This window comes from Hemiscyllium ocellatum, chromosome 33, assembly GCF_020745735.1.
Source record: "Hemiscyllium ocellatum isolate sHemOce1 chromosome 33, sHemOce1.pat.X.cur, whole genome shotgun sequence".
Taxonomy (NCBI): domain Eukaryota; kingdom Metazoa; phylum Chordata; class Chondrichthyes; order Orectolobiformes; family Hemiscylliidae; genus Hemiscyllium; species Hemiscyllium ocellatum.
Window position 1 is genome coordinate 6,839,282 of NC_083433.1, and position 25,645 is coordinate 6,864,926.

The following is a 25,645-nucleotide window of genomic DNA, read 5'->3' on the forward strand; positions in this document are numbered from 1 at the left end:
TGGTTATGGCTGTGAGATTGTAAGTTCGATATTTACCATAAATTGCTTTAGTTCTCTAATTCTGCATCAAAGTTTTTTCAAAACAGTGGAATTTTGATGGTACAGGAGTTGAGATAGATGTGCTGTATCAGCTCTCCAGCAGACGAGAATGCACTCTGCATCTTTATTGTTCGGTATTTAAAAGCAGAAGTAAATTTGCAGCTCAGATGACAAATCCAAGGTCTCTTTTCTTCTTGGGGATTCTGCTTCACAGGTTACTGATCGATAAAGGTACCTTTATGAGAGCTATTTTTTAGGCAGTCTTTACATGCTGGTGGCTTGGCAGTTCTTCTCCCAACTGTTCAATTTTGCCAGGCTTTATACCCCCAAAGCATCGGATTGTGTCACTGGCTTTTAAGATTGTCAATATACTCAACTCAAACTTGATTGGAACTTGGTATTTTTTGGGGGTATAATTTAAACTGATTGGCAAAATTTGAATTTGTTTTTATCTCATACCACCTTAGCCTGTGCTATCTGTTCTGAAGGATAAAGTGAGGTCCGCAGATGCTGGAGATCAGAGCTGAAGATGTGTTGCTGGAAAAGCGCAAGCCCTTCTTATGCCCGAAACGTCGAATCTCCTGCTCCTTGGATGCTGCCTGACCTGCTGCGCTTTTCCAGCAACACATTTTCATATCTGTTCTGAAGCAAATGTTACATTGTAAATTCTCCTGCACTTGGTGTGCTGGCCAAGTCCTTCACTGGCTTAAAGGTACAGTACACTTCTATACTTTCATAACAAATGTCTCAACGGTTTCAAAAGGCAAGCAAGACAAAAGTGAAAAAAAAAGCTTTCTTGACAAGCTCAACTTTACATCACTAAAGGTGTTCATCCTAGCTTCTTGGGGACACAGTAAAATCTAAATGTTTGAGTACTTCCCCAAGTCTACACAGTAATGAGGACCATTCGCTGGTTGAGTACACAGGTGCCTGATTCAACAGACCGATCAATGGTTCACACCACCCAGTCTCTCAGGCTCAAGCTAGCAATTTGAAACAAGAGAAAATCAAGGAAGTCACAAAAGAACCAAGAACACTACAGCACTGTGCACGGTTTGCCAAAAGGAACTGATGCCTGCATAAGGCCACTGATTTTTTTTCCCATTCATGGGAGGTGAGCTTCACCAGTCAGATTGATATTTGTTGCCCATCCCTAACTGCCGTTGAACTGATCAGTTTGTTAGTCCATTTCAGAATCAAAATAATAAAGAAACGGGAATGGAAGTATGCCGTTCAAGCCCTCAAGCCTGCCCTGCCGGCTACACTGGTCTACTCATTTTTCTATGAAGTTATTCTATTACAGAACGTGGCCAGCAATTGCCCACCCCGCACTGTCCTTGGGAAGATGGTAAATGAGTGATTGCTTTGAAACTGCAGTTCACATGGAGTAGATGGGTCCTCTATTTTTTTTGTCATTTTTACATAAATGATTTGGATGCAAGCATAAGAGGTACAGTTAGTAAGTTTGCAGATGACACCAAAATTGGAGGTGTAGTCCACAGCGAAGAGTGTTACCTCAGATTACAAAACGATCTTGACCAGATGGGCCAATGGGCTGAGAAGTGGCAGATGGAGTTTAATTCAGAAAAATGCGAGGTGCTGCATTTTGGGAAAGCATATCTTAGCAGGACTTATACACGTAATGGTAATGTTCGAGGCAGTGTTTCTGAACAAAGAGACCTTGGAGTGCAGGTTCATAGCTCCTTGAAAGTGGAGTCATAGAAAGATAGGATAGTGAAGAAGGTGTTTGTTACGCTTTCTTTTATTGGTCAGAGTATTGAGTACAGGAGTTGGGAGGTCATGTTGCGGCTGTACAGGACATTGATTAGGCCACTGTTGGAATATTGCGTGCAATTCTGATCTCCTTCCTATCGGAAAGATGTTGTGAAACTTGAAAGGGTTCAGAAAAGATTTACAAGGATGTTGCCAGGGTTGGAGGATTTGAGCTATAAAGAGAGGCTGAACAAGCTGGGGCTGTTTTTCCTGGAGGGTCGGAGATTGAGGGGTGACCTTATAGAGGTTTACAAAATTATGAGGGGCATGGATAGGATAAATAGACAAAGTCTTTTCCTTGGGGCCAGCGAGTTCAGAACTAGAGGGCATAGGTTTAGGGCGAGAGGAGAAAGATATAAAAGAGACGTAAGGGGCAACTTTTTCATGCAGAGGGTGGTACGTGTATGGAATGAGCTGCCAGAGGATGTGGTGGAAGCTGGTACAGTTGCAACATTTAAGAGGCTTTGCATGGGTATATGAATAGGAAGGGTTTGGAGGGATATGGGCCGGATGCTGGCAGGTGGGACGAGATTGGATTGGAATATCTGGTCGGCATGGACGGGTTGGACCAAAGGGTCTGTTTCCATGCTGTACATCTCTATGACTCTCTGACTCTATGTAAATAACAGTACTGTTTGGAAGGGAGTGCTAGCATTCAGTGACCAGTAACAGTGAAGAAATAACTAAATAGTTCTAAGTCAGAATGGTGTGCAATTTGGAGGGGACCTTGCAGGTGGTGGCAAGCCCATGAATCTGTTAAAATAGAATAAAACATAGAATCTTTTAGATATTGGAACAGGCCACACCAACCTTCTGAAGAGTATCCCACCTAGACCTATCCCTCTAATCCTGCAGTTCCCATGGCTAATGCACCTTTGGGTAATTTAGCGTGGCTAATCCAACTAACCTCACATCTTTGAACCACGGGAGGAAACCAGAACTCCCTGAAGAAACTCATGCTGACACAGGGACAGTGTGTAAACTCCACACAGCCAGTCACCCGTGGGTGGAATCGAACTCAGGTCCCTCTGATGCTGTGAGGCAGCAATGTTAACCACTGAGCCATGGCACCACCCCAAGTGAGTCAACATTCCACCCACAGTGTTCCCTTTACCTGTTCGGTTACAGGATTAACAGGGTTGGAAGGTGTTGTTGAAGAAACTTCAGTGAGTCACGAAAGTGCACCTTGCCAATGATACATTCTGCTGCCAGTGGATTGGTGTTGGAAAGAGAGAATCAAGCTGGAGGATGGAGTGGCAATCAAGCAGGTTGTTTTGTCCTGAATGTCATGGAGCTTCTTGACGCATACAGGACAAGATACAAACACTCCATCTGGTCTCAAAGTATCTCATGCATTAATTTGGCAAAAAATTAGAACTGGTTATTCTTGAAAACATGTTGGGAACATTCTCTGCCCTTAGCGAATTGTGTTCCTTTGAATATGACCCAACTTGTGATTCACATATTCTCTGAAGCAATCATTTTCCTCCTCCCTTCAAAGGATTCAACATTTGGCGTCAAACAGTCACAACTCCTCTTGTCTGGTTTAAGATACAGCAGAAATTTGATGCACTTATTACCTAATAAGCGATTCAGGTTTATTAAATGAAATAGGAAAAAAAATCTTGGAATCAGAGAGCTGAACAGCACGGAAACAGACTCTTCAGCCCAACTTGCCCATGCTGACCAGATAGCCTAAATTGATCTACTCCCATTTGTCAGCATTTGGCCCATATCCATTCCTATTCATGTCCACATCCGGATGCCTTTTAAATTGTAATTGGATCCATCTCCACCACTTCCTCTGGCAAGTTATTCCATACACCCACCATTGTTATTGTGAAGAAATTGCCCCTCAGATTCCTTTTAAATCTCTCCTTTCTCATTTTAAACCTGTTAAACCCCTCTAGTTTGGGACACAACCATACTGGGAAAAAAACCTTGGCAGTTTACCCTATACATACCCCTCATGATTTTATAAATCTCTATAAGGTTACCCCTCAACCTTCAACATTCAAGGGAGAAAAGCCCAAGCCAATTCAGCCTCTCCCTATCAGTCAAACCTTCCAATACTGTCGTCAATCTTGTAAATCTTTTCTGAACCCTTTCCTGTTTAAAAAAATCTTTTCTACCACAGGGAGTTCAGACTGTAGTCTCACCAAAGTCTTGTACAGCGGCAATACGACTCCCCAACTCCAATACTCAACACACTAACCAATAAAGGCAAGCCAAGTGTTTTCTTCATCACTTTCAAGGGACAATGCACCTGCACCTATCGGTCTCTTTATTAGGCAACACTTCACAGGGCCCTACCATTAACTATCGAAGTTCTGCCCTGATTTGTCTTACTAATATACAATACCTCCCATTTATCTAAATTAAACTCCATCTGTCACTCCTCATCCCGTTGGCCCATCTGATCAACGTCCAGTTGTACTCTGAGGTAACCTCCTTCACTATCCACTACACCGTCAATTCTGGTATTATTTACAAGCTTACTAAATACACCTCTTATATTCAAATCATAATCATTGTATAAATAATGAAAAGCAGTGGAACCAGCACTGATCCTTGCAGTATGCTGCTGATCACAGGCCTCCAGTCTGAAAAGCAACCCTCCATCACCATCCGCTGTCGCCTACCTTCAAGCCAATTTTGCCCATTTACCTGAATGTATTTGTGGGTTTTATCTTCCTGAAACGGTCATCCCCGGTTCCTGTAAATTGCTCACCAACTCTCACTGTTGTATAACTGATCCATGCAATCCAATAGGATTTGCATCCACACTCAGTGGTTAGCACTGCTGATTCGCTGGCACCTGGGCTCAATTCCACCTTTGGGGGACAGTCTGCATGCGACTCCTCTGGGTGCTCCGGTTTCCTCGCACAGTCCAAAGAGGTACAAGTTAGGTGGACATGCTAAATTGCCCAAGATGTCTAGGGTAGGTGGGTTAGCTACAGGAAATACAGAATTTCAGGGATAGCGTTAGAGGATCTGAGTTGGAGGGTCTCTCCCTATAGGTAAGTGTAGACTTGATGGGCCAAGTGGCCTGCTTCCACACTGTAGGGATTCTATGATAATCTCCATGAACATTAAGCTCTTATAGGCAAAAATGTGATAATGATTGGACTATCCATTCATTTTAAAACTTCTCTGCTTTTAGTCCAAACAGTGTTATGGGATCTTTTACATCTATCTAACGGGATGGATGAGGACTCAGTTTAACATACCATTCAAAAGATGGTAACACCAGCAATTCAGCATACCTATCAGCATTACACAGCTTAGATTTCTACTCAAAATTTCTGGAATGGGCTTTAAAATGAGTATTTTAAAACAAAGGCAACTGATATACAGGGTGTACACAAGCTAAAGTAACTCTTCACAATGGTTGATACCTCACATCCAAGTTGCAATCCTTGATGATAAATAACCCAACATTAATGCAAATCAAGCAGTTCCATATTGAGTATTGCTGAAAAATAGACATGTTTTGTCAAAGCCTTCATTTTGTAAACATCAGAACAAGTTACAAGAAATACCAAAACAAAGGGAAAAGAAAATTTGTACAGTATGAATGAAGAATCTTGACTGGGGATAGCTAGTAGGCTCAGGCAGGTAAAGCCATTGCCATGAAGAATGCAGCAATTAATGATGACCAACAACCTTTGTTTAAACGTTAAACCAGGTAGATTCACAGGTTGGGAAAAAGCACAACCCTGAAAAATGAAGCACAAAATGGGTGCCCTGTACTTTGTTGAAATAGGCACAGTGTGTATACTTTTCCTATCTGTAACCAGATATGTTTTTTCTTCCTCATCTGCAAGGAACAGTTAATATGATTACACAGCAGAACTTTACCTTGGTGTTATGTAATTCAGAACACTTTTTCCCCAGGTACAATCCATGGTTCATACATATTCAAGAATTCCACAATTCAATGCTTTCCACACATGAAATAACTAGTTTCTACATTTCAGAGGTACATAGCTAGTCTCAATTGTCAACTTTCTAATAGCACTGAAAGAAAATGGTGCACCAGGTAGCTCAGTACATCTCCTGCAATAGAGATAAAATTCGCATTGAAATATTTTTAAAATTTATTTTCAAAAGAAAGGCATTACTAACAAGGCTAGGATTCACAGCCCTTGAGGTGGTGGTGATGAGCCATCTTCTTAGAACCACTGCAAACCAGACAGTGAAAACACTTTCATGTTGCCAGTTTATTCTGGAATATTAGCCCAGATACAAATGAAGAAATGGTTAATACAGTACAACCTCTATTATCCGAACATCAATTATTCAAACAAAACCTCAAGGTCCTGTAAAAACGGCATTAGGCAACTCAGTATTCAGTTATCAGATAAACAGAATTATGGTGTGCATTGCCGGAAAACCAAAAAATGTTCGACCAACGGCACTCAAGTTACTGCTTGTTTAAGATAGATCACTTGTTGGTTAAACAGCATTATGGCGTGCATTGCTGGATAACCGGCACTGATAAATTACCACCTTCTTACGATCAGACTGATTATCCGAATGACCAATTATCCAAACAAAATACTCCCCGCCCATCTTATTCAGATAATCGAGGTTCTACTGTACATGCCTAAATAAGGATGGCTTCTGACTTGGAGGTGGTGTGCCAATGCATTTATTATCTTTGCACACTAGGCACTGAAGGTGAACATCTGGGAGGGCTGTTGGTGACGTCCTGGTGAGTCGCCACAGTTTATCCATATTACATGACTAAAAGAATGGACTTCACTGGGATTTGTACCTTAGGACTGATGGTCTTGAACAGTCAATTTTAATTCAGTGTTTTAAACTTTTGATGAAGCATTTCATGAACAACTGAAGAATTCTGAGATGCAGAGTGATCTAGGTGCTCTACTGTATGAATCAAAAAAGATTAGTTTGCAGGTATAGCAAGCAATTAAAGCAGTTAATGGAAAGTTACACTTTATCGTGAATTGAACACAAAAGTAGGGATGTTACACAGAGGTTTGGTTTAACTTTGGTTAAACAGAGCACGAGTGAGATTACATCTCAAATACTGTGTGCATTTTTAAGGGAGGATATACATTTATTTGAGGTGGTTCAGTAGAGCTGCACTAGATTACGAAGAAAGATTGGACATGCTGGGCTTGCTCTCACTAGTGTTTAGAACAACAAGGGGTGATTTGATTGAAGTTTTCATAATTGTTGAAAATCTTTATCTGGAAATCAGTGGAGATACGACATCTGCCCTTTGTACCCTCAAACCAAAGAAAATAGATATCACCTCAGATTCTTGGTCTCAATCACTAACATTATCCTTGTTGGAAAGTAGATGAATAAGATTGGAGTTAGCTGTGAAGACCTGCACAACTGGATAAACTGCCAAGATTCGCAGTCCATGCTCACAGCTGAAAAAAAAGATACGGTCCACAAAGGTTGCAAGTCAAAATCTTCTAAAGGGCATTAAAACTTTTGACCAATAACTCCAGACACTGGCTTATGTCAAACACTCCTGTAAAGATATACCTGTGCAAGCATGCACATACGCATGAACAAAATGTTTAGAAGCATGTACCTGTGAGCCCTGGATTCTTCTTGCTCATAGTGTGGTCCTTTGTGAACTTCACTCTCTGGTGAGCCTCAACACAGGCATCGCAGAGCCATTCAGCACACTCGACACAAAAGCTAGAGGACACAGCATTATCTTCACAGCTGGTACATACCTTAGGTAAAAAGGGGAATCAACAAGGGAAAAGTCAGTTCACACTGAGACAACTTACCCTACTGGCAAACTTCCCTAATCTTACTAAAGAACATGCTTTTTGCAAAGAGGGCTTTCAATTTTCAGCGTTGTGATATGCTTAGAAGATTTAATGTTGTAACAAATACTCTCACTATTACATGATTTAGCATCTCCATGGTTATTTTAACGAAAAGAACCACCTCTACACAAGCAGAACATTTGTTACAAAGATACCATCTACCTAATATTTCTTGGAGGATTTCAGTTCTGAATCAAGTAAAAATTGATTCACTAGCTGGAGTGGTTTATTTAAAAGATGCCATTGAAAAGTCACTGTGGGTACTGAAGATCGCAGACAATCCCCAATTTATAAACGCCAATTTACGAGAAAGACCCCATATTATTCATTTTAAAGAACCAACATGCAAACATTTTCTCATTCCTAGGGCAACTAATTTATGTTGTACTGTATTGTGCGTTGTTCCAATTCACGTACGGATGGACATATACAGCTCCTTAAGATGGAACCTACTTGTAATCCAGGGATTGCCATATTTTTAAAATGGCTTTATAGAAATCACATGACTGGTTAGAATTGCTTGCTTTACTATAGATAGTGCTGGGGCAATTTTTGAACAGTGACTGGCTTGGAGACGTTCTTGTTTTTATCAGTTTTGGAAGACAACCTAAGACCAAACTGCCCAGCTGATCTCTACCATTTTTGAAAATAAAACTGTCTTGCTGATCTCAAGGCGAAAACTATTTACATTTTCAAAAGATGATTGAAGGAATCTCTCTAGGTTATATTTCCTGAGCAAGCTACATGTGCAAGATTTCAGAAACAACTGTGGGCGATTGGTGAGTTCATTACAAGTGTAAGAACACTCTGTCAGGGCTACCAAAATCATTGATCACCAATCCCTTTAGGGCCAGCAAGCTGAAGTTTGGACCAGTAATATCTGCCACAGAGCTTCAAGTGCTAGCAGTTATGTGGCCCTTTTATATTATGACTATTTTATTTTAAATAGAAGGTGTGACCAACTGCCCAATCCTGGAGGCCTGAATTCTGTCCGGAAAAGCCCAACAGGAAGGTTGGTTGCTTAATAAACTAATAAACCTCCCCCATCTGCTGCTCTCACAGGATTCTGATCCCCCTACCACACAGATATCCTGCTCAATGCCACAGGACCAAAGCCCCTCAGTGTACTAGCCCATCCCGTCACAATTTTGCAGCTGTGTCAACTTGCCAGCACCAAAACAGTGTCACATGGGAGAAAGTTTAGGAAGCACAGTTTATACATTTTGTTGTCACCTTCGAGAATAAACCATCTGCCATTTTGTTTTAAAACATAAAGTCAAGCTAATTCATTTTCAGAGATTATTCTCTGTGTTTCCAAAGAATGTCTGTGTGCGCATTTATTTTGAGGTCAATTATAGCAATCTACATTTACACTTCTATATTACTGACCGATGTGTGAAGCAATTATTGCATCTTCATCCAATAAGTTTCAATAATAAACCAATTACTTATTGTAGTTAAGAAACTTGCTTGATGCAATCGCCTAATTTTAGAACCTGATATAGGCAAGGTATTTCATTGGTCAACTTAATAATCGGAAAAAGTATTTTTGTTCAGTTTTGTAACCAACAGTATACTGGAACTAGAACAACAGTGCATTCCTCCTGACTCAGGTGTAACACACTGCAGATGATGAATGCTTTCTGCAGTGGTCTGATGAAGCTCAACCTCAGCTCAAGGAATAGCGTCTCATCATTTAATAATGTACTTTACAGCTTTTGAACAAACAGTATGATGAAAGGTATGAGATTGCATACACATTTATTTCCCAGAATGTGGATCTTAAACAAGAGTTTTGTCTATTTAACTGGAAGGGTTTAATTAACTAGGTCAGTCTTTTCAGAACAATGACTTTAAACCAGTATGTATCAGACAGCATGTGACCAAAAGTCTCCTGCAGGGTTTTTGAATTTTTGTTTATATTTTGCAGTTTAATGACAAGAGGAGGAAATGATATGAAGCCATTGACTTGGCAGAAGTTAGGAGTAATTTTTTTTGAATAATTTGCTAAAAACTAAATTTAGTTTAAAAGGAGACCTTGTTAAGAATAGCTTCCCTGAGAAAAAAAGGGGAAAAAATTGTTCAGACTAGGTAAAGGAACAAATTATGTCAGGGTAAAGGTTTCAGTTTGTGAAAGCTTTGAGACCAGGAGTGCTCAGTTGGAACACTGCAGATTATTAAAGGACCAAGAAATCTGAGCTCTCAACTGACATTAGGCATGGGAGAAGGCCTCTCAGGACTGAAGTGAGATGCAGTCCAATCAAAAATATGGATTTGATAAAAAAGTAAAACTATCTGGATTTTGATTAACTTTTTTTTCTTTATTCATGCATGGAATGAGGGCATACTGTGATGTTTGGAAGTAAATGGGATTTTCTTTTGGCAGGTGTTCAAAACCTTTCAAAGTGTGATACATTTAGATAGCGGAGGGTTCTTGTTGTGCAGTGTATCACCAACGGATACCTGAGCAGGCAGATTACAAGGTAACACGCTGGATTTTCTTCCATTAATTGCTTCTTTGCTATTGCTTTGACTTATCATTAAGAGATTGGGACCCAAAGCGTGAAGCATGTTGATGGAGGAGTTGTTGTTATTCTGAACAAATGGCAGCATTCTTCTCACAGTTGTTAAACGGTCCCCACCATATTTTCTAAAAACTGAACTAACACAGCCAGATCAAAAAGACAATGGCGGCCTTTTGATAAACGAGATCGTGCCGGCATGCAAACTGCTCAATGTACTCCAGAGACCACCTCCAATAGATATGAGTAGTGGACAGTTTAGCTAAACAAGAGTTTCATTTTGACAACATTCAAAGACAGGCTGGGCTTCTTGAATGCAGAATTGAAGGGATCAAGAGTGTTTGCAAACCAGGTGCAGAGTGGGAAAGGCATAGCAGTGATCCAGGAGTTGTAATTCATGCATATCCATCATGGTTAACTTAGCATTGGCACGAGGAGCCAAGGTTGGAGTTTTCTAACTTGACAGCATTTAACACTTATATTGTAGAATAGTTACTATTGAAGTGTAGTCACGAGTCTAATGCAGACGACTTGACAGTCAATTTCAGCACAGTGATTTTCTGTGAGAACAATGTGAACAACAGTTGGAGTGATATTGGTTTTTGAAAAAGTGTGCAAGGATCAATGCTGGGTCCACTGTTGTCTGTCATTTATATAAACAATGAGAATATAAGGTGTGGTTAGTCAGTTTATAGATGATACCAAAAATTGGTGGTACAGTGGACAGTGAAGGATGCTATCTCAGTACAACGGATCTGGACCAACGAATGGGCTGAGGAATGGCAGATGGAGTTTAATTCAGATAAATGAGCGGTGTTGCATTTTGCTAGGACAAACCAGGGCAGGGCTTATCACAGTTAATGTTCGGGCTCTGGGGAGTGCTGTCAAACAGAGAGACCAAGGGGTGCAAGTTCACAATGCCTTGGAAGTGGTATCACAAGTAGACAAGGGTGATCAAGTCAGCATTTGGCATGCTTGCTTTCGTCGGTCAGTTCATGGAGTACAGGACTTGTGATGTCAGACTGAGGCTTAACAGGACATTGGTGAGGCCACATTTGGAGTACTGCATACAGTTCTGGTCATCCTGCTATAGGAAGGCTGTAATTAAACTGGAAAGGATACAAAACAGATTTACAAGAATGCTACGGAGACTGGAAGGTTGAGCTTTAAGAGGAGGCTAGATAGGCTGGGGCTTTTTTTCCCCTGGAGCGTACGAGGTTGAAGAGTGACCTTTTAGAGGTTTTTTTGATAGAATTAAAAATCACACAACACCAGGTTATAGTCCAATAGATTTAATTGGAAGCACTAGCTTTCGGAGCGCTGCTCCTTCATCAGGAATCCCAACAGTGGCCCTTTGCCCCAACAAGTCCACACCGACCCTCTGAAGAGTATCCCACCCAGACTCGTTCCCCTACATTTAACATCTGACTAATGCACATCCCTGAACCCTATGGACAGTTTAGCGCAGCCAAATCACCAAACCTGCACAGCTTTGGATTGTGGGAAGAAACCAAAGCACCCAGAAGAAACCCATGCAGACACGAGGAGAAGGTGCACCAGAGGCTGGAATCGAACTGGGGTCCCGAGTGCTGTGAGGCAGCAGTGCTAACCACTGAGGGGCATAGATAAGGTGAATAGCCAAGGTCTTTTCTCCTGAATAGGGGAGACCAAAACTAGAGGACACAGGTTTAAGATAAGAGGGGAAAGATTTAAAATGGACCTGAGGGGCAATTTTTCATACTGAGGGTGGTTCGTATATGAAACACATTGCCAGAGAAGTGGTAGAGGTGGGTACAACCACAGCATTTTAAAAAATTTGGAAAAGGTATATGGATAGGAAAAGCTTAGAGGAATATAGGTCAAACACAGGCAAATGAGACTAGTTTAGCTTAGGAAGCCTGGTTGGCATGGACAAGTTGGATCAAAGGGCTTATTTCCATACTCTATCACTCTCGTGTTTGGGAAATGGGGAGTAATTTCACACCTCTTTGTCAGGAGTGTGTCAGGAGATCTTTTACAGCCACCTGAGCTAGCAAGCTGGATCACACTTAATGTATCATGCAAAAGTGAGTACTTCCAACAGTGCAGCACTCTCTCGCTACTGCACCACTGTTACCACAGACCTTTGTGCTCAAGTCCCAAAGTGACCTTCAAATGGTAACCATAAATGGCAATAAAATCAGACGCCTAGAAAACAATACTCTCACTATTGAAATGATGAAAGTCTAGAAGCACGTCCCATTTTGACCACATATGTCAACACCTGGATCAATGTCAGGATATGAAAAAAAAATCCTATACTAGACTGGAAACTCTTAGGACAAGGATGGTCAGCTTTCCATCAAGTATGATGCCACATGGACAAGCAGCAACACATTGCTCGCTTCTGCTCGAACAGAAGAGCCTGAAGGCATGGGTAGAGGGGCACGGATCAAAATTTAGAGTTGGAGTAGAATATGCATCAAGATCAGTGAAAAATAAAATGTTTCAGATATGGAAGATCTAATGGAAGAGCCTAACTGTAAAAAGAAGTCCTAATCATTAGGTAATTTCTTCACATGACTAGCCAGTTGCTGTGACAGGGGGAGCTTTCCCCGTTAAGTTGAATTTACTCAAACTCCACGTGTCATTGGTTTTAAATGACATGGGAAGAGGCACGTAGATCTTTTGATTCAGCACTGAACCAGGTCTGGCATGGCTCTTGGTAGCATCCCTACCTCTGAAATAGGAGGCCCAGGTTCAAACCCCATGCTCCAGAGATATGTAATAATATCCTTGAATAGATCAATTAGAAAGTATCTGGAAACAGATCCATCACAACCTTCATAACATTTTCAGTGAATGTGACTGTTCCCATCATCAATACTTAATTAAACACTAGTGTTGTTCTGGGGTTTACCAAACTAAGCAGCAGCTTTGGATTTCCATAGCGCCCTTCTCAAACTCAGTTGAATTAGTTTTTATATTTATTCATGAGATGTGGCCTCCCAAGCTAGTTTACTGCCCACACCTAATTGCCCAGTGGGCAACTAAGATTCAACAACATTGGTCTGAAGTCACGTAAGCCTAGGTAAGGGTGGTGGATTTCCTTTGCTAAAATTAGATAGATTTTTACAATCAACATGGCTGCCATCAGTCTTGCTTTCAATTTTGATTTTTTTATTTAACTTTCTCCATATGCCATACAAGGATTCAAACCCATGTCCCCACAATGTTAGTTACAAGTCCTGTGACAATACCAGTGCACCAATGCTTTCCCTCAACCTGCCTGCCATGGTGCACACAAACCATACCTCCAGAGTGTTAGCCTGATATTCTAGATTGGTACTCCAATGAAATTATTACTACAATTGTACTTCCTCAAAGAGGTTCCAAAGTGTTTTAAGGACAATCAAGGATTTTGAAGGCACAGACATTGTTGCAACGGAGGAGCCCATCAGTTCATGGGATCTTGCTGTGCAATGAGGTATGGTCAGATCACTTGTTTTTCTCCTTTAAATAGTCCTCAGTTTAGTATCTCATCCAAGAAACAGCATAAAATATATATTTTTAAAACACACATTAATGGAATAAAGGTATTAATGGCAAACCATTTACGGCACAGCCCAACTTAGAATGTTAGATCTCTAGCAAGATCTAACTATGAAGTTCGCATTAAATGTAGTGGAAATTTTAGGTGATCAGGGTGGATAATCAGCTGATCACTATGTTTCACATTCGTCTCAGTTGCTGAATTATTGAACTGGGTTCAAATAAATTTGAAAAACAGATCCTTTTCCAACACTGACAAATCTGTTCTTATTCTATTCATATCAGTGCTGCAACACCCTTGTTTACAGACAAGTCTTTCTCAACCAAAAGACAGTAGTACAATTTGTGGCACACCCACCTGATTATAGGTTGGCATGACCATTATTTTGTGTGCCAATGCAGATTAACGGCAAAAAGCCAGGGAACAAATCAGTTCCTACTTTTTGATGTGGTTTAACTGGATTGTTTTGACTCACGTTTTATGCTGAAGGGAAACGTGAAGTTATAGATTCCCTGTTGTGCAAATAGAGGCTATTTGGCCCATTCAGTCTGCATCAACAGTCTGAAAAGCATCCCACCTAGACAAACCCACATTTATCATGGTTAGTCCAACTTCCCCACACATCCTTGGACACTACGCGCAATTGAGCATAGCCAATCCACCTAACTGCACATCTTTGGACTACGGGAGGAAACCACAGCATCCAGAGGAAACTCGAGCAGACACAGGGAGAATGTGTAAAATCCACACAGACAATCACCAGAGGCTGGAATTGAACTAGGGTCCCTGCTAACCACTGTGCTGAAAGTTAAAGCTTGAGCATGTGTTTAGTGCCAAGTATCACAAAGAGGGTTCACTTCCTTGTTTGCAATTTCTTGAAGTTAACAGCAGGAATTTGGGTGATTTCCTAATCAGTTTGGGCCGCTAGTGAGCCGCAGGAGAGGCCAAAAACATTTGAAGCATTCAACTGGAGTACAGCCTCTCATGTAAAGTCAAGTTGTATTGACTTTACCAGAGGAGCTACAGTTCACATCAAGCAGCACTCTGTCTGGTCAGAAGACAAGCAGCAAGTGCATTGGGAATTTATGGCACTTAAATAAATACTAAGCTAAACAATGAAACCCCCAACTCAGAATTCATAATCCCAATCGGCCCACAACTATAGTACTCTATTCAGCTTGTCTGGCTTGGCTACAACTTCAGTGATCTGCCTGACATTGCAGGTTGTGCAGTTTATCTCTTGCCTCACCCAGTACTCAAACATGCCAGCAATTAAGGGGTCTTAGCTCAATCCACAGGCCTGGAGTCAGCAGTTCCAAATTGGAAAATAACCCCTAACGTACTCAGATGTATTCTGAAAAAAAAAGTCTCAAATCAGAGCACAGAAGGAAACCACTTAAACCATCACCCAGGTGATGTACAAACTTTGATATATTTTGCCCTGTTACATGGGCATATCAAAAAGAACACACAGACGTTTCAAATGAAGTTTTATTAAAGATAATCTTAATCTCCCAAGTTCACCAGCAGTTGGGCAGCATCTGCAGAATAGTTACATTTGTTTTTATGTTTGACAAACAATAGAGTTTGAGATATAAATACTTATTCCTAAATTTTAAGAAAAGAACCAATAACAAAATGTTTTAAATCGAACTTGACCTAAACAAAGTCACATTCCTCAACTGCCTACCAAAGAGTTTGCTGCTTAAGGTCAAAGTCAAGCATCAGTTTCCGATCGGATTAAGGTAATCAATTTGTATTAAATACCATTAAAAAAAAGGCAAAACTAGCATTTACATAGCACGTTTAACAAAGTATTTCACAGGAAGTTTGCGAAGCCACCTCAGAAGCAGTTGACCTGTACGTACAAGTGCATACAGAGAAAGGAGCTCAAATTCAATGTTCTGCAATCTGACGACATGGACACATAGAATGCACACCATTTTTTGACCTAGTGTCACTTTCACATGCTCTGCATACTCCAGTCGAGAGTGTGGAAAAGCACAGCAGCTCAGGCAGCAGAAAAGCAGGAGAATCGATGTTTCGGGCAAAAGCCCTTAATCATTCTCTAGCTCCTCGGATGCTGCCTTACCTGCTGTGCTTTTCCAGCACCACATCTCTCAACTCTGATCTCCAGCATCTGCAGTCCTCACTTTCACCTCTGAATACTCCAGTGCTCCAATTGCTCTCTTCCGGTCCTGATCCGTCATCAATAGAATAAATCTCCCTGAGAGTGGCTCATGACAAATTGTATTTTTTAAAACCCATCTTCACTTTTTTTTGCCTTTGGCCCTGACGGTCTTTCCTTTTTTTAAAATCAGTTCCTATTTCTTTTCCTTTGGTTGTATTTTCTCTTCTCTTCATTTTTCTCATGTACTTGGATTCATTCGCATGTATTTTGGCAGGAATTGGGGTGGGAGGTGGTTATAAACAAAGAGTATACTGGGCACCAGTAGCATTCGCTTGCTTGGGTGGAAACAGACCAGGTATTCCTTCAATTCATCCAGCTGTCACCTGAAGTTTCCACATCACAAATAAAAGGGGTTTTCCCCTAAAGTGTGGGAAGCAACTGATCATATGTCAAAAGCAGCTCATAAACTGGATCGGATTTCTGAAATGCAGAAGTAGGATAAAGGACAGTAAAATAAAGAAATTTAGAATTCAAAATTTAGAATAAAGGACAGTAAATAACAGGGGCTCTCCCAAAACAGGGAAAATTCTTTTGAAGGTCCTTGGCCTGCAATATAAAGGCAATTCACAGCAAGCTTACAAATGCGACAGTATCAAGACTGGAGTCAGGTAGATATACCATAGTAACTAAAAGGATATGGGGGAGAAATTGTAGTGAGCTGATGGGGAAGAAATAAAACAGAAGCACTGAAATAAATCAGGGATGTATATTTTTGGAGAAGGCAAGGAAGAAAAAGGGTCTCCTGCTTATGGGAAACATGTGCAGGGAGAAAACAAAATTGTGGTGGCGCTATAAAACAACTGTCACTCGGTAAAGGCAGTGGAGCCACAGGATGACCAGTGACAGTCAAGCTGCCCAATCTACTTTCCAAATGTTCACACTTTACATTTCAAAACTGCAAGTGCAGGTTATGCCATAAACAAGACCAAGAGACATTACACATTCAGAATAAATCGACATAGGGACAACATTTGAGAAGAGTATTAAAACTTAAAAGTCAATTGACAAAACAATTGAAGAAAGATAGCTTGAGTGTTAATGATTTAATCAAACAGGTGCAGACTTTTACTAAATTAAAGGTCTTTCTGTGTAGGACTTACAAGGTTAAAGTGAAGCTCATCATTAGGTTTCTTAAAAGTACAGATCTTTGAAAAGACTCCCACAACTGTAAACGTAACTTCAAATCATTTTCAGCTCATTGGCCATACAGTCATGGGAGAGGAGATCGAGTGAAATAAAAGCCATATTACTGTAGGGAGATGCTTTTCAGAGAAGGGTTGCTGAAACTGCCCAGAGAATAGCAGGTGCAGAAGGAAACAAATAATGCTTCCGTGTTGTATTGCTTTATTTGGTGAACTCAGTTTATTTAAAATGTTTAACTGAAACCACGCGCTGCAATGAATTATTTGGCATTTTAAAAGAGAGCTTTCATAATGCATGCTGAATTTAAAATTGGGACTCAGGATTATGACATTTTTAAGTGTACTGGACTAGGTATCAAGCTGGCAAAGTCTGGAATAACATGACAGAAATAATACTACTCAGAGGGTGTTAACCCCATCTTAATTATGTTCACCTTTCGATTACAAAGAAGCAACAATTGCAAAGTCTGATCAGTCAACTGGATTTTTTTGTGGACTCATTAGATTTGATGCTGGCTTTGAGGTGTTAGGAGTTATATGCTATAATGAAACATCCTGATATTGAGAATGTTAATGGCAAGCAAAACTAAAACAAAAACCAGTCTTAAGTTCTTATCATTAGTGACCGAAAGAATATTGAAACAGTTTGTTTTTAAGTAATGTTTCACATAGTTTTATACTATTTCTAAGCAAAACAGGAAATGTTATTTAACTCAAGAAGCTAAGAAAGTAAGTTAAAGTACTCTAGCTGTTAAAACACTGACTCTTTGTGGAGGCACTGCATGTTGAATTCTATTTGCCAAATATTGTGAAAGATTCTATACAAGGAGCGAACTGAAGATAATATACCCATTGAATGCATGTAGATAATCAGTCATTTAGGGATAATGTTACTCTCTGAAAAGTGCTGGCTTGAAACAAATGAAGAAAAAAAACTCTAAAATGAAATGGATGGATGTATTAATCAAATGTTTCACAAAAAATGGTTTGTTCAAGGAAATTGTTAGGGCTTTTAGCGGAGGGCAATCTCGCAATGTTATGCTTTGTATAGACTATGGAGAAGTGCTTTTAAAATTGTTGCAAAGTCTAGTGGTGCAAATTAACTGTTTCATTTAAAGAGGAAGGGACTCCATTACTTGTATTCTAGTATGTTTAATCAAATATGGATGGTCAGCCTTGAGTGGGGCTTCACTTGAGAACATATAAAACACTTGTGCTTGGAATGGTTCACCCTGCTAGAAATTGTAAGACTGAGTAAAGATGAGCTCAACTGGCTTTCAAGAATGGAACAACTGATGTCCGATTAAACAGTCTGCAATTCCTGATTTTCTCTCTTTTCTTGAATAGCAGCTCTATAATTACTCACTTCCAGTCCATTTGGACTGTTCTAAAATCCATTGACTTTTAGAACATCATAACCAGTGCTTTCAATATCTCCCACGACCGCCATGGCCAGGTAAAACCAGCCAAGTCAAGTTTTCTCTCTGCACTGTCAATGAATCAGTTGCAGGGACTCATCAGGGCATAAAGCTGAAGGATTGGAAAGAGAATTTAGAATCTACCACTTGTGTTTTCATCCAAAGGATGCTTATTTAGCTCAATTTCAGTTTGCATCAGAAATAATAGCAACCATCCTACTTAGATAACACCAGCCAAAAAGCTGTGTAAGGACAAACTGCGCATTACAGGCTAACAGAAACTGCCTTTGGAAGTTTTCATAAAGTCGTACACTCTACCTGACTAACTTTCCTGTTCGAGCTGCTGTCCAATTCGCCAGTGTCCCTCAAAAAGTAATTCTCAATGATGTCCTTTATGTAACATTGCTGCCTGCATACTGGACAGCAAATGAGCCCTGAGAAAGAAAGACACACAATTCAGCAATTTTAAAAACAGGATTGCATAATACAATAATTTAAAAACAAACTTTTTCCTATTCATTTCTGGTCAGCATCACAAGGACATGTACTATGGTCAAAGAAACAGACAGTTCAAATGAGACATTACACAGATGTATCAATGGTTTCAATATGCTTTCAATATAAGTGAGTTCAGTTTAAAATTTTCACAGCAGTTAACTTGTCAAAGAGTCAAACTACTGATAGAAAACCTCTCAGTCTCAAACATTTTTGACCTTTTCATAAAAAGTCTTCATGGCCTCTAAAAATGGTAGCATTTTTGGATAAAATCAATACATCTTATTAAATACTTTCCACACAGATTCCCAAGTGCATATCCAGAAATAAACCATAATAAAGTCTCCAATAATAACATCAGAAAAGTTAAAATTAGAGTAAGCAGACTTCAATTTTTTTTGTCTGTGTCTTAAAATGGAATTATGCAATTACTGAGTAACTTTGTGTCAGCAAAGATTTCAGCTTTATTCACAGATTTGGCAAACCCATCTTACAAATGTAAAGCTCGACCCATGCTCCCCGCTGCCCCAAACTCTTCATGCATCAGTATCTGGCATGAGCGAGATAACAAAGATTTCCATTGCAGGTGATCAAAGATGTTTCTTAGTTGGGGAGTTTCTGTGATCTCTCAAATCGTTTTAGGCCAATATGGGAAAGTAAACGGTAATAAGTATTAAACAGTAACTATATAGGGATTATGGTCTTTTTTCAATTTCATGGACTATCATTTATGTTTGATTACTTTGATTAAATTACTCGTTATTCTAATAGGGGAGATAGCGATGCAATGATAACGTCATTGGACCAGTGATCTGGAACCCCTGGCAGATGTTCTAGGAACATGGGTTTGAAGCCCACCAGAAGGAAAATGGCGTTTTTGAATTCAATAAAAATCTGAAATTAGCGAAGGCCATCAACCACTGTCAATTGCTGTAAAAACCTATCAGAATAAATTATATTGTTTAGAGAAGGAAATCTGTCATTCTTACTGATCTTCCAGTGATGCCAGACCCACACCACTGGTTAATTTGTTGAGTGTACTATGCGCAATAAGGGTTGACCAATAAAAGAAAAGTTATCATATTCCTGCTGGATCCTCGGGCCGCTCACTCAGAAGAGAGAGACAACTGGTAGTGATTTAACCTGAGGGTCACCATGCCTTGGACACTAGAAGAGGTCAAGAAGGAGAGTCTATCATAGGAACCTCAGCCAGTGTAGGAATGCTAGTAGTGTCACTCTGCATTGCAACTCAGCTTTCCGGCCAACTGAGCTAACCAATCCCCAAAGTAAAGTCACCACAGTCGTACTGGATTACAGAGCTGCTCTCTTGTTAGAGAGGGATGACTGGTGGTCATTTACCCTGAGAGTCATATCATCCTAGATGAGAGGAAAGGTTGAGAAAGAGGGTCCTTCATGGTAACCTCAGCCATTGCAGGAATTGAACCCATGACCATCCTCCAAGGCAAATTTCAGGATATGCAACAATGCAGAGCCGCCAAGCAGATGCTGATAGCCACGTTTGGTACCAAGAGGAGGACCTCAACTGGGATCTTGGGTTCATGTCACGCTACAGGTGACCCCAATACAAATACACTCATATTCACACTCTCACACAAGCACACATACACTGACCCTCTCTCATACACACTCCATAAAGCATGCACGCACACACACACACGCTCTCCCTCTCTCTGTCTTACACACACACACACACACCCCTATAAATCTGTGGGGCGAATTTGTATTTGCACTTGCACATACATTCTATTTTGTTCAAAAAGCACACAGTCTGTATACAGTCCATGTAACATTTTATAAATTGCTACTTTGGAAATAGAACCAGTCTGACTCAAGGTTAGGATACAGACAGACTCTAACCTAATCTTTAATGCATTGTCTGAGCTGAGATGTCACCTTTCTCATTTTTTATACTGATAAAACTTTAAGTTGTCTTGGGACTGTGACTTGAAAGAAATTCTGGGATTTACAAATTAATCAATCGAATCCTGCCTTCCCATTCTAAGTGATTAAAGACTTATCAGCAATCTAGATTTGTTCAATACATCACATCAGTTGTATGATACTTTGATCTTTTACTATAAATCCTGTGTCTTATGATCTTGCCCAACTAACTACATGATGAAGGAGCAGCACTCCGAAAGCTTGTCTTGTTAGACTGTGTGTATGAGTTTTAACTTTTGAATGTAAAGCATTTTCAACCAAAACAAACAGGAGAGACATGTTTGCTTTGCAAACTGGGTTCTGATACAAGCTAGAGATAAAAAAAATTCTGAGTGTCTCAAACCCAACCCCAATCAATTTTTCTCGGAAGGCATACTGGTCACAAACACTTTAAGCAGCTATCATGACTTGATTTTAAAGAATTTTACTTGCAACCCTTAAAGGCTGGGTTTCTAGTGACTTAGGAATCACAAGGCAACACAAGGTGCATCCGTGAGGTAACTGTATTATGAACCAGAAGGAACAGGAATTTTCCCCTTGCTCCCAAATTTAACTTCACAGGCTCAATGATCAGATTTTTGATCTTTGAGATCTCTGCTCCGCAATGAGATCTCTGCTTTTAGCAGGGGGTTGCCATCTGGACACCATTAAGCTTGCTCTCTTTGCAGCCCAAATAATTGAAGTGGAATTTACGGGCATATGGGAGGCATTTGGCGAAGAAAAGCAGGATTCCCACTGCCTGATGCCTGCCTGATTAAAAGGCTTGACTTGTTGTAAGAACGAAGAACATGAGAAATGAGAGTAGAAGTCAATCATTTGTCCCTATGGTCCGGCTCTGCTGTTCATTGGGATCATGGTTGACTTCCATTTTTCTGCCAGTTGCCCAAATCCTTCGATTCCCTGAAAAATCAAAATCTATCTATTCCAGTCTTAAATATGTTTAAAAATGGGGCATCCATAATTCGCTGGGGTAGATAATATAAATAATTAAAATTCCAGGAGAAGACATTTTTCCTGTTCAATTTTGAATGATGGACCCCTTATCCTCAGGTCCTGCCCCATGTTTCTCCATGCATCAGGCAGGGGAAGCAATCTGTCAGTGTTTGTCATGTCAGGCCCCTTTTTTATGGTATCATCTCTCATAACTGAAGAAGGAGTGATATAAAAGAGACCTAAGGGGCAACTTTTTCACGCAGAGGGTGGTACGTGTATGGAATGAGCTGCCAGAGGATGTTGGGGAGGCTGGTACAATCGCAACATTTAAGAGGCATTTGGATGGGTATATGAATAGAAAGGGTTTGGAGGGATATGGGCTGGGTGCTGGCAGGTGGGACTAGACTGAGTTGGGATATCTGGTCGGCATGGACAGGTTGGACCGAAGGGTCTGTTTCCATGCTGTACATCTCTATGACTCTAAGTAAATCTTATGATTGAGTGTCCTGTGTACTGCGCAATTCTCTCAAAAGTGAATAAACTATCTTGCATGGATAAATTTGTGCAATTCACCGAAAGCCATCCAAGCCAGCTCCAGAGACATTAGTTGCAGTCCATACCAAATGCTCCTTCCTACAAGAAAAATCTCCCTTCTGGTGGGTTTCACTTCAAGGAGGAATACTACCCCATTTGTGGTGCAGTAGCTTTGACAGAGCTCTCTCCACTGGAGTTTGATTGTGGGTAATCCAAGATGGAAGATGGGAAAAAATTGCAGCTGTCAGAGCTGCTTTTTTTTTGAGGTACATTCAGTGTTGGACCAGATTTCCTCAAATTCTAGGAGCAATAATTACTGTTATGTAAAATGTTGCATTGTTTTGAAAATTTGGGGAAATAAACATTGAAACAACAGCACTTTAAAAAAGGAGGAAGAATGACACTATGGGCAGTGATGCAAAAGGAAAAAGAAATCTACACTGCTGTCTGGTTTCAAGTACCTCTGGACATCTAAGAAAAATAAACAAACAGCGAGAAACCTGTGGGTGGGAGCTCACGGCAAGGGAGCAGCTAAGGGTTCAAATCTATCCTTACTGTTTTACTTTTGTAAATCTACAATAGTGAATAGAGTGGATTTTTTGTTCAATTAAATGTTGTTAATGCGTTTTCACATGAAGCGAAAAAGGCTGGTACAACTACAATTACTACATTTAAAAGGCATCTGAATGGGTTTTTGAATAGGAAAGGTTTAGATCGATTTGGGTCAAATGCTGGCAAATGGGACTAGGAAAAATTTAGGATATCTGGTCAGCACAGACAAGTTGGACCGAAGTGTGTATTTCTGTGCTGCATATTTCTATAATCTATTTGTCATACAATATTCCATTACGTCCACACTTCTGGCAGAAATCATCTTATGAAGTGGTAATTTAAGTCCTCTGACCAATGGTAATACTAGACAGCATCACTTTTACATCTCTAAGCTCCAGTCAAAACTGTAGAGCAATTCCAATGATCCAACAAATTCCAATTCTGTTTCCAATATTAAATAACAACATTTGCACAACTATAATATGACATCAAATGAAGCCTGGAATTATGTTTGTATGTTCTAGTTCAATTATCCATGCCCTATAACAATTTTTCACTTGAAGCTCACTTTTTGTCTTTATGTGCTTTGCAAATGCCACAGAATATCAGCATTAGATTAGATTCCCTACAGTAGGAAACAAGCCCTTTGGCCCAACATGTCCACACCGGCCCTATGAAGAGTAACCCACCCAGACCCATTCCCCTCCAATTACCCCTGACTAACACTACGGGCAATTTAGCATGGCCAATTCACCTTACCTGCACATCTTTGGATTATGGGAGGAAACTACAGCACCCAGAGGAAACCCACACAGACACAGGGAGAATGTGCAAACTCCACCCAGACAGTGGCCAGAGGCTGGAATTGAACCCAGTACCCTGACGCAGTGAGGCAGCAGTGCTAGCCACTGAGCCACCTTTAACTTTTTCATAACAACTAGCATCAATACATTTAAACTTGAGTCTGAAACATTTACCAAGTGGCTTGGGACATTTTACCACATTAAAGATGCTACGGAAATCTCAAAACCCAAAACATTTCTATCATTACTGCAGCTTGAGGCAGCACTGTGGACTAAAGATGACAGAGACTCTTTCAGGCTTGATTTCAAAAAGGATAACAGCCAGAATTGATGTAAACCTGTTCTACATGGATTTTCCAACAGACAACAGGAAATCCTAGACATTCAAGTTTACTGCAGTATTCAAATTAGCTTCACATGCAGTCTGCTTTGTTTCTCCCTACCATGTCTTAGAGTGATCAAAGGTTGCCTCAAATCGGATAACACCGGTTAAATTCTGCAACATGTACCAAACATTTCAGTCAAGAGACCAGGATAAATGGAAAACAGAAAACTGCTTAAACTGAACCAACACACCTGTTGGCTAATTCTAACATAGACACTGTGCAATTCAAACTTTGCTAAAATAAATGCACTTCTGTGGAGCACTGCATTTCCTGAAACAGTCCATCCACTCTGTACACAACTCCATGTATTCAATATTCAAGCTAAGCGATTATAGAGAATCTAAAATGAATGAGCAGTTAGTATAACTAGACAGCAAATGCAATGTCAATTTTCTTCCAAAGAATACTAAAAATGTAGTAAATTCCAAGAAAGAGTACAAGGATTCCAATGCATACACTAATGCTCACTGTGCCACTGCTATCTGAAACATAGAATGTACAAAAATGATGGGGAGGCAGAGAATCAGTGTTATCCAGCAACAGCTGGTGATTTGTCCATTCTTTAAACCACAAAAGGATATTTACACTGAAGTTAAGAAACTTTAAAGCTTTTCCATGTCATATATGTGCACACAATCACGGAATTCAAATGTCTCATGCTCAACATTAGGGCAAGGGAGTGGCAGTGACTTGAAAAAGATATATTTCAGATTGTAGAAAGTAGCGATAAAGGTGTAGCAACAAGTCCCATATTTATTGTTGTCAGGTAGCTTTTGCTTGTCAACCAGACCAATTACCTTGGAGGATCCATAGTCAATAAGTATGCTTAAATAAGTTTAAAATGCTCTTTTTCTGACAAGTTGGCCAATGTAACAGCAAGTGTAGCATTTGCTGTATGTGCCTTCCAGAGTGGAGCGAAGTCTTACAAGTAGCAACACAACAATGCTAGCTGTTGGCGGAGAGATAAATATTGGACGGAACTTAGAGGGAAGTTCCCTGCTCTCTGAAATATCACTCAAGGGTCTTTTTATTTACATTTAACTAGGACAGATGGAATCTTGGTTTACCATTTTATCTAAACATCTAGAGCTCTATCTCAATGGGATAACATGCTCAGGTATCTGGGAATAGTCTATAACAATCTAGTTCAAACTTTTAGGACTCAATGATATAAATACGCATAACTGAAATGTAAACAGCTTAAATAGAGTGCCTCTAGATGACAGGCATTAAAAGATAAATGCATTTAAATACTAAAAGTTTTTCTATATTCTGTATAACGTTTATTAGTGCTTTGAAATCAGAGTCTGGCTATCAAATGTTCCTATGCAGAAGACACCAACTAAACTGATAAAGGTCAAGTACCCACCCAAATTTTTTTTAAATTAGAAACTCCAGTTATTCCATGCTGGAAATATAGAATAATAGATACACAAGTACAGAAACAAAATTGCAAGTTTTCATAATATCACTGGCAATGAGTATTGCCCCGAGATACAAAACTGACTAAACCAATCCAGATTCCCCACACATATCCATTT

General features: G+C 40.0%; 1 protein-coding gene across 2 annotated transcripts in view; it reads right to left on the reverse strand.

Moving 5' to 3' along the window:
- LOC132831383 (transcription intermediary factor 1-beta-like) overlaps positions 1–25,645 on the reverse strand; it is a 102,028-nt gene that overhangs the window by 40,079 nt on the left and 36,304 nt on the right. For both annotated transcript variants that reach the window (XM_060849502.1, XM_060849501.1), the window contains exons 2-3: positions 18,758–18,873; positions 7,388–7,535 (exon numbers count right to left, since the gene is read on the reverse strand). In XM_060849502.1, the coding sequence (XP_060705485.1) occupies positions 7,388–7,535; positions 18,758–18,873 (264 nt within the window). The remainder of the gene's footprint in view (positions 1–7,387; positions 7,536–18,757; positions 18,874–25,645) is intronic.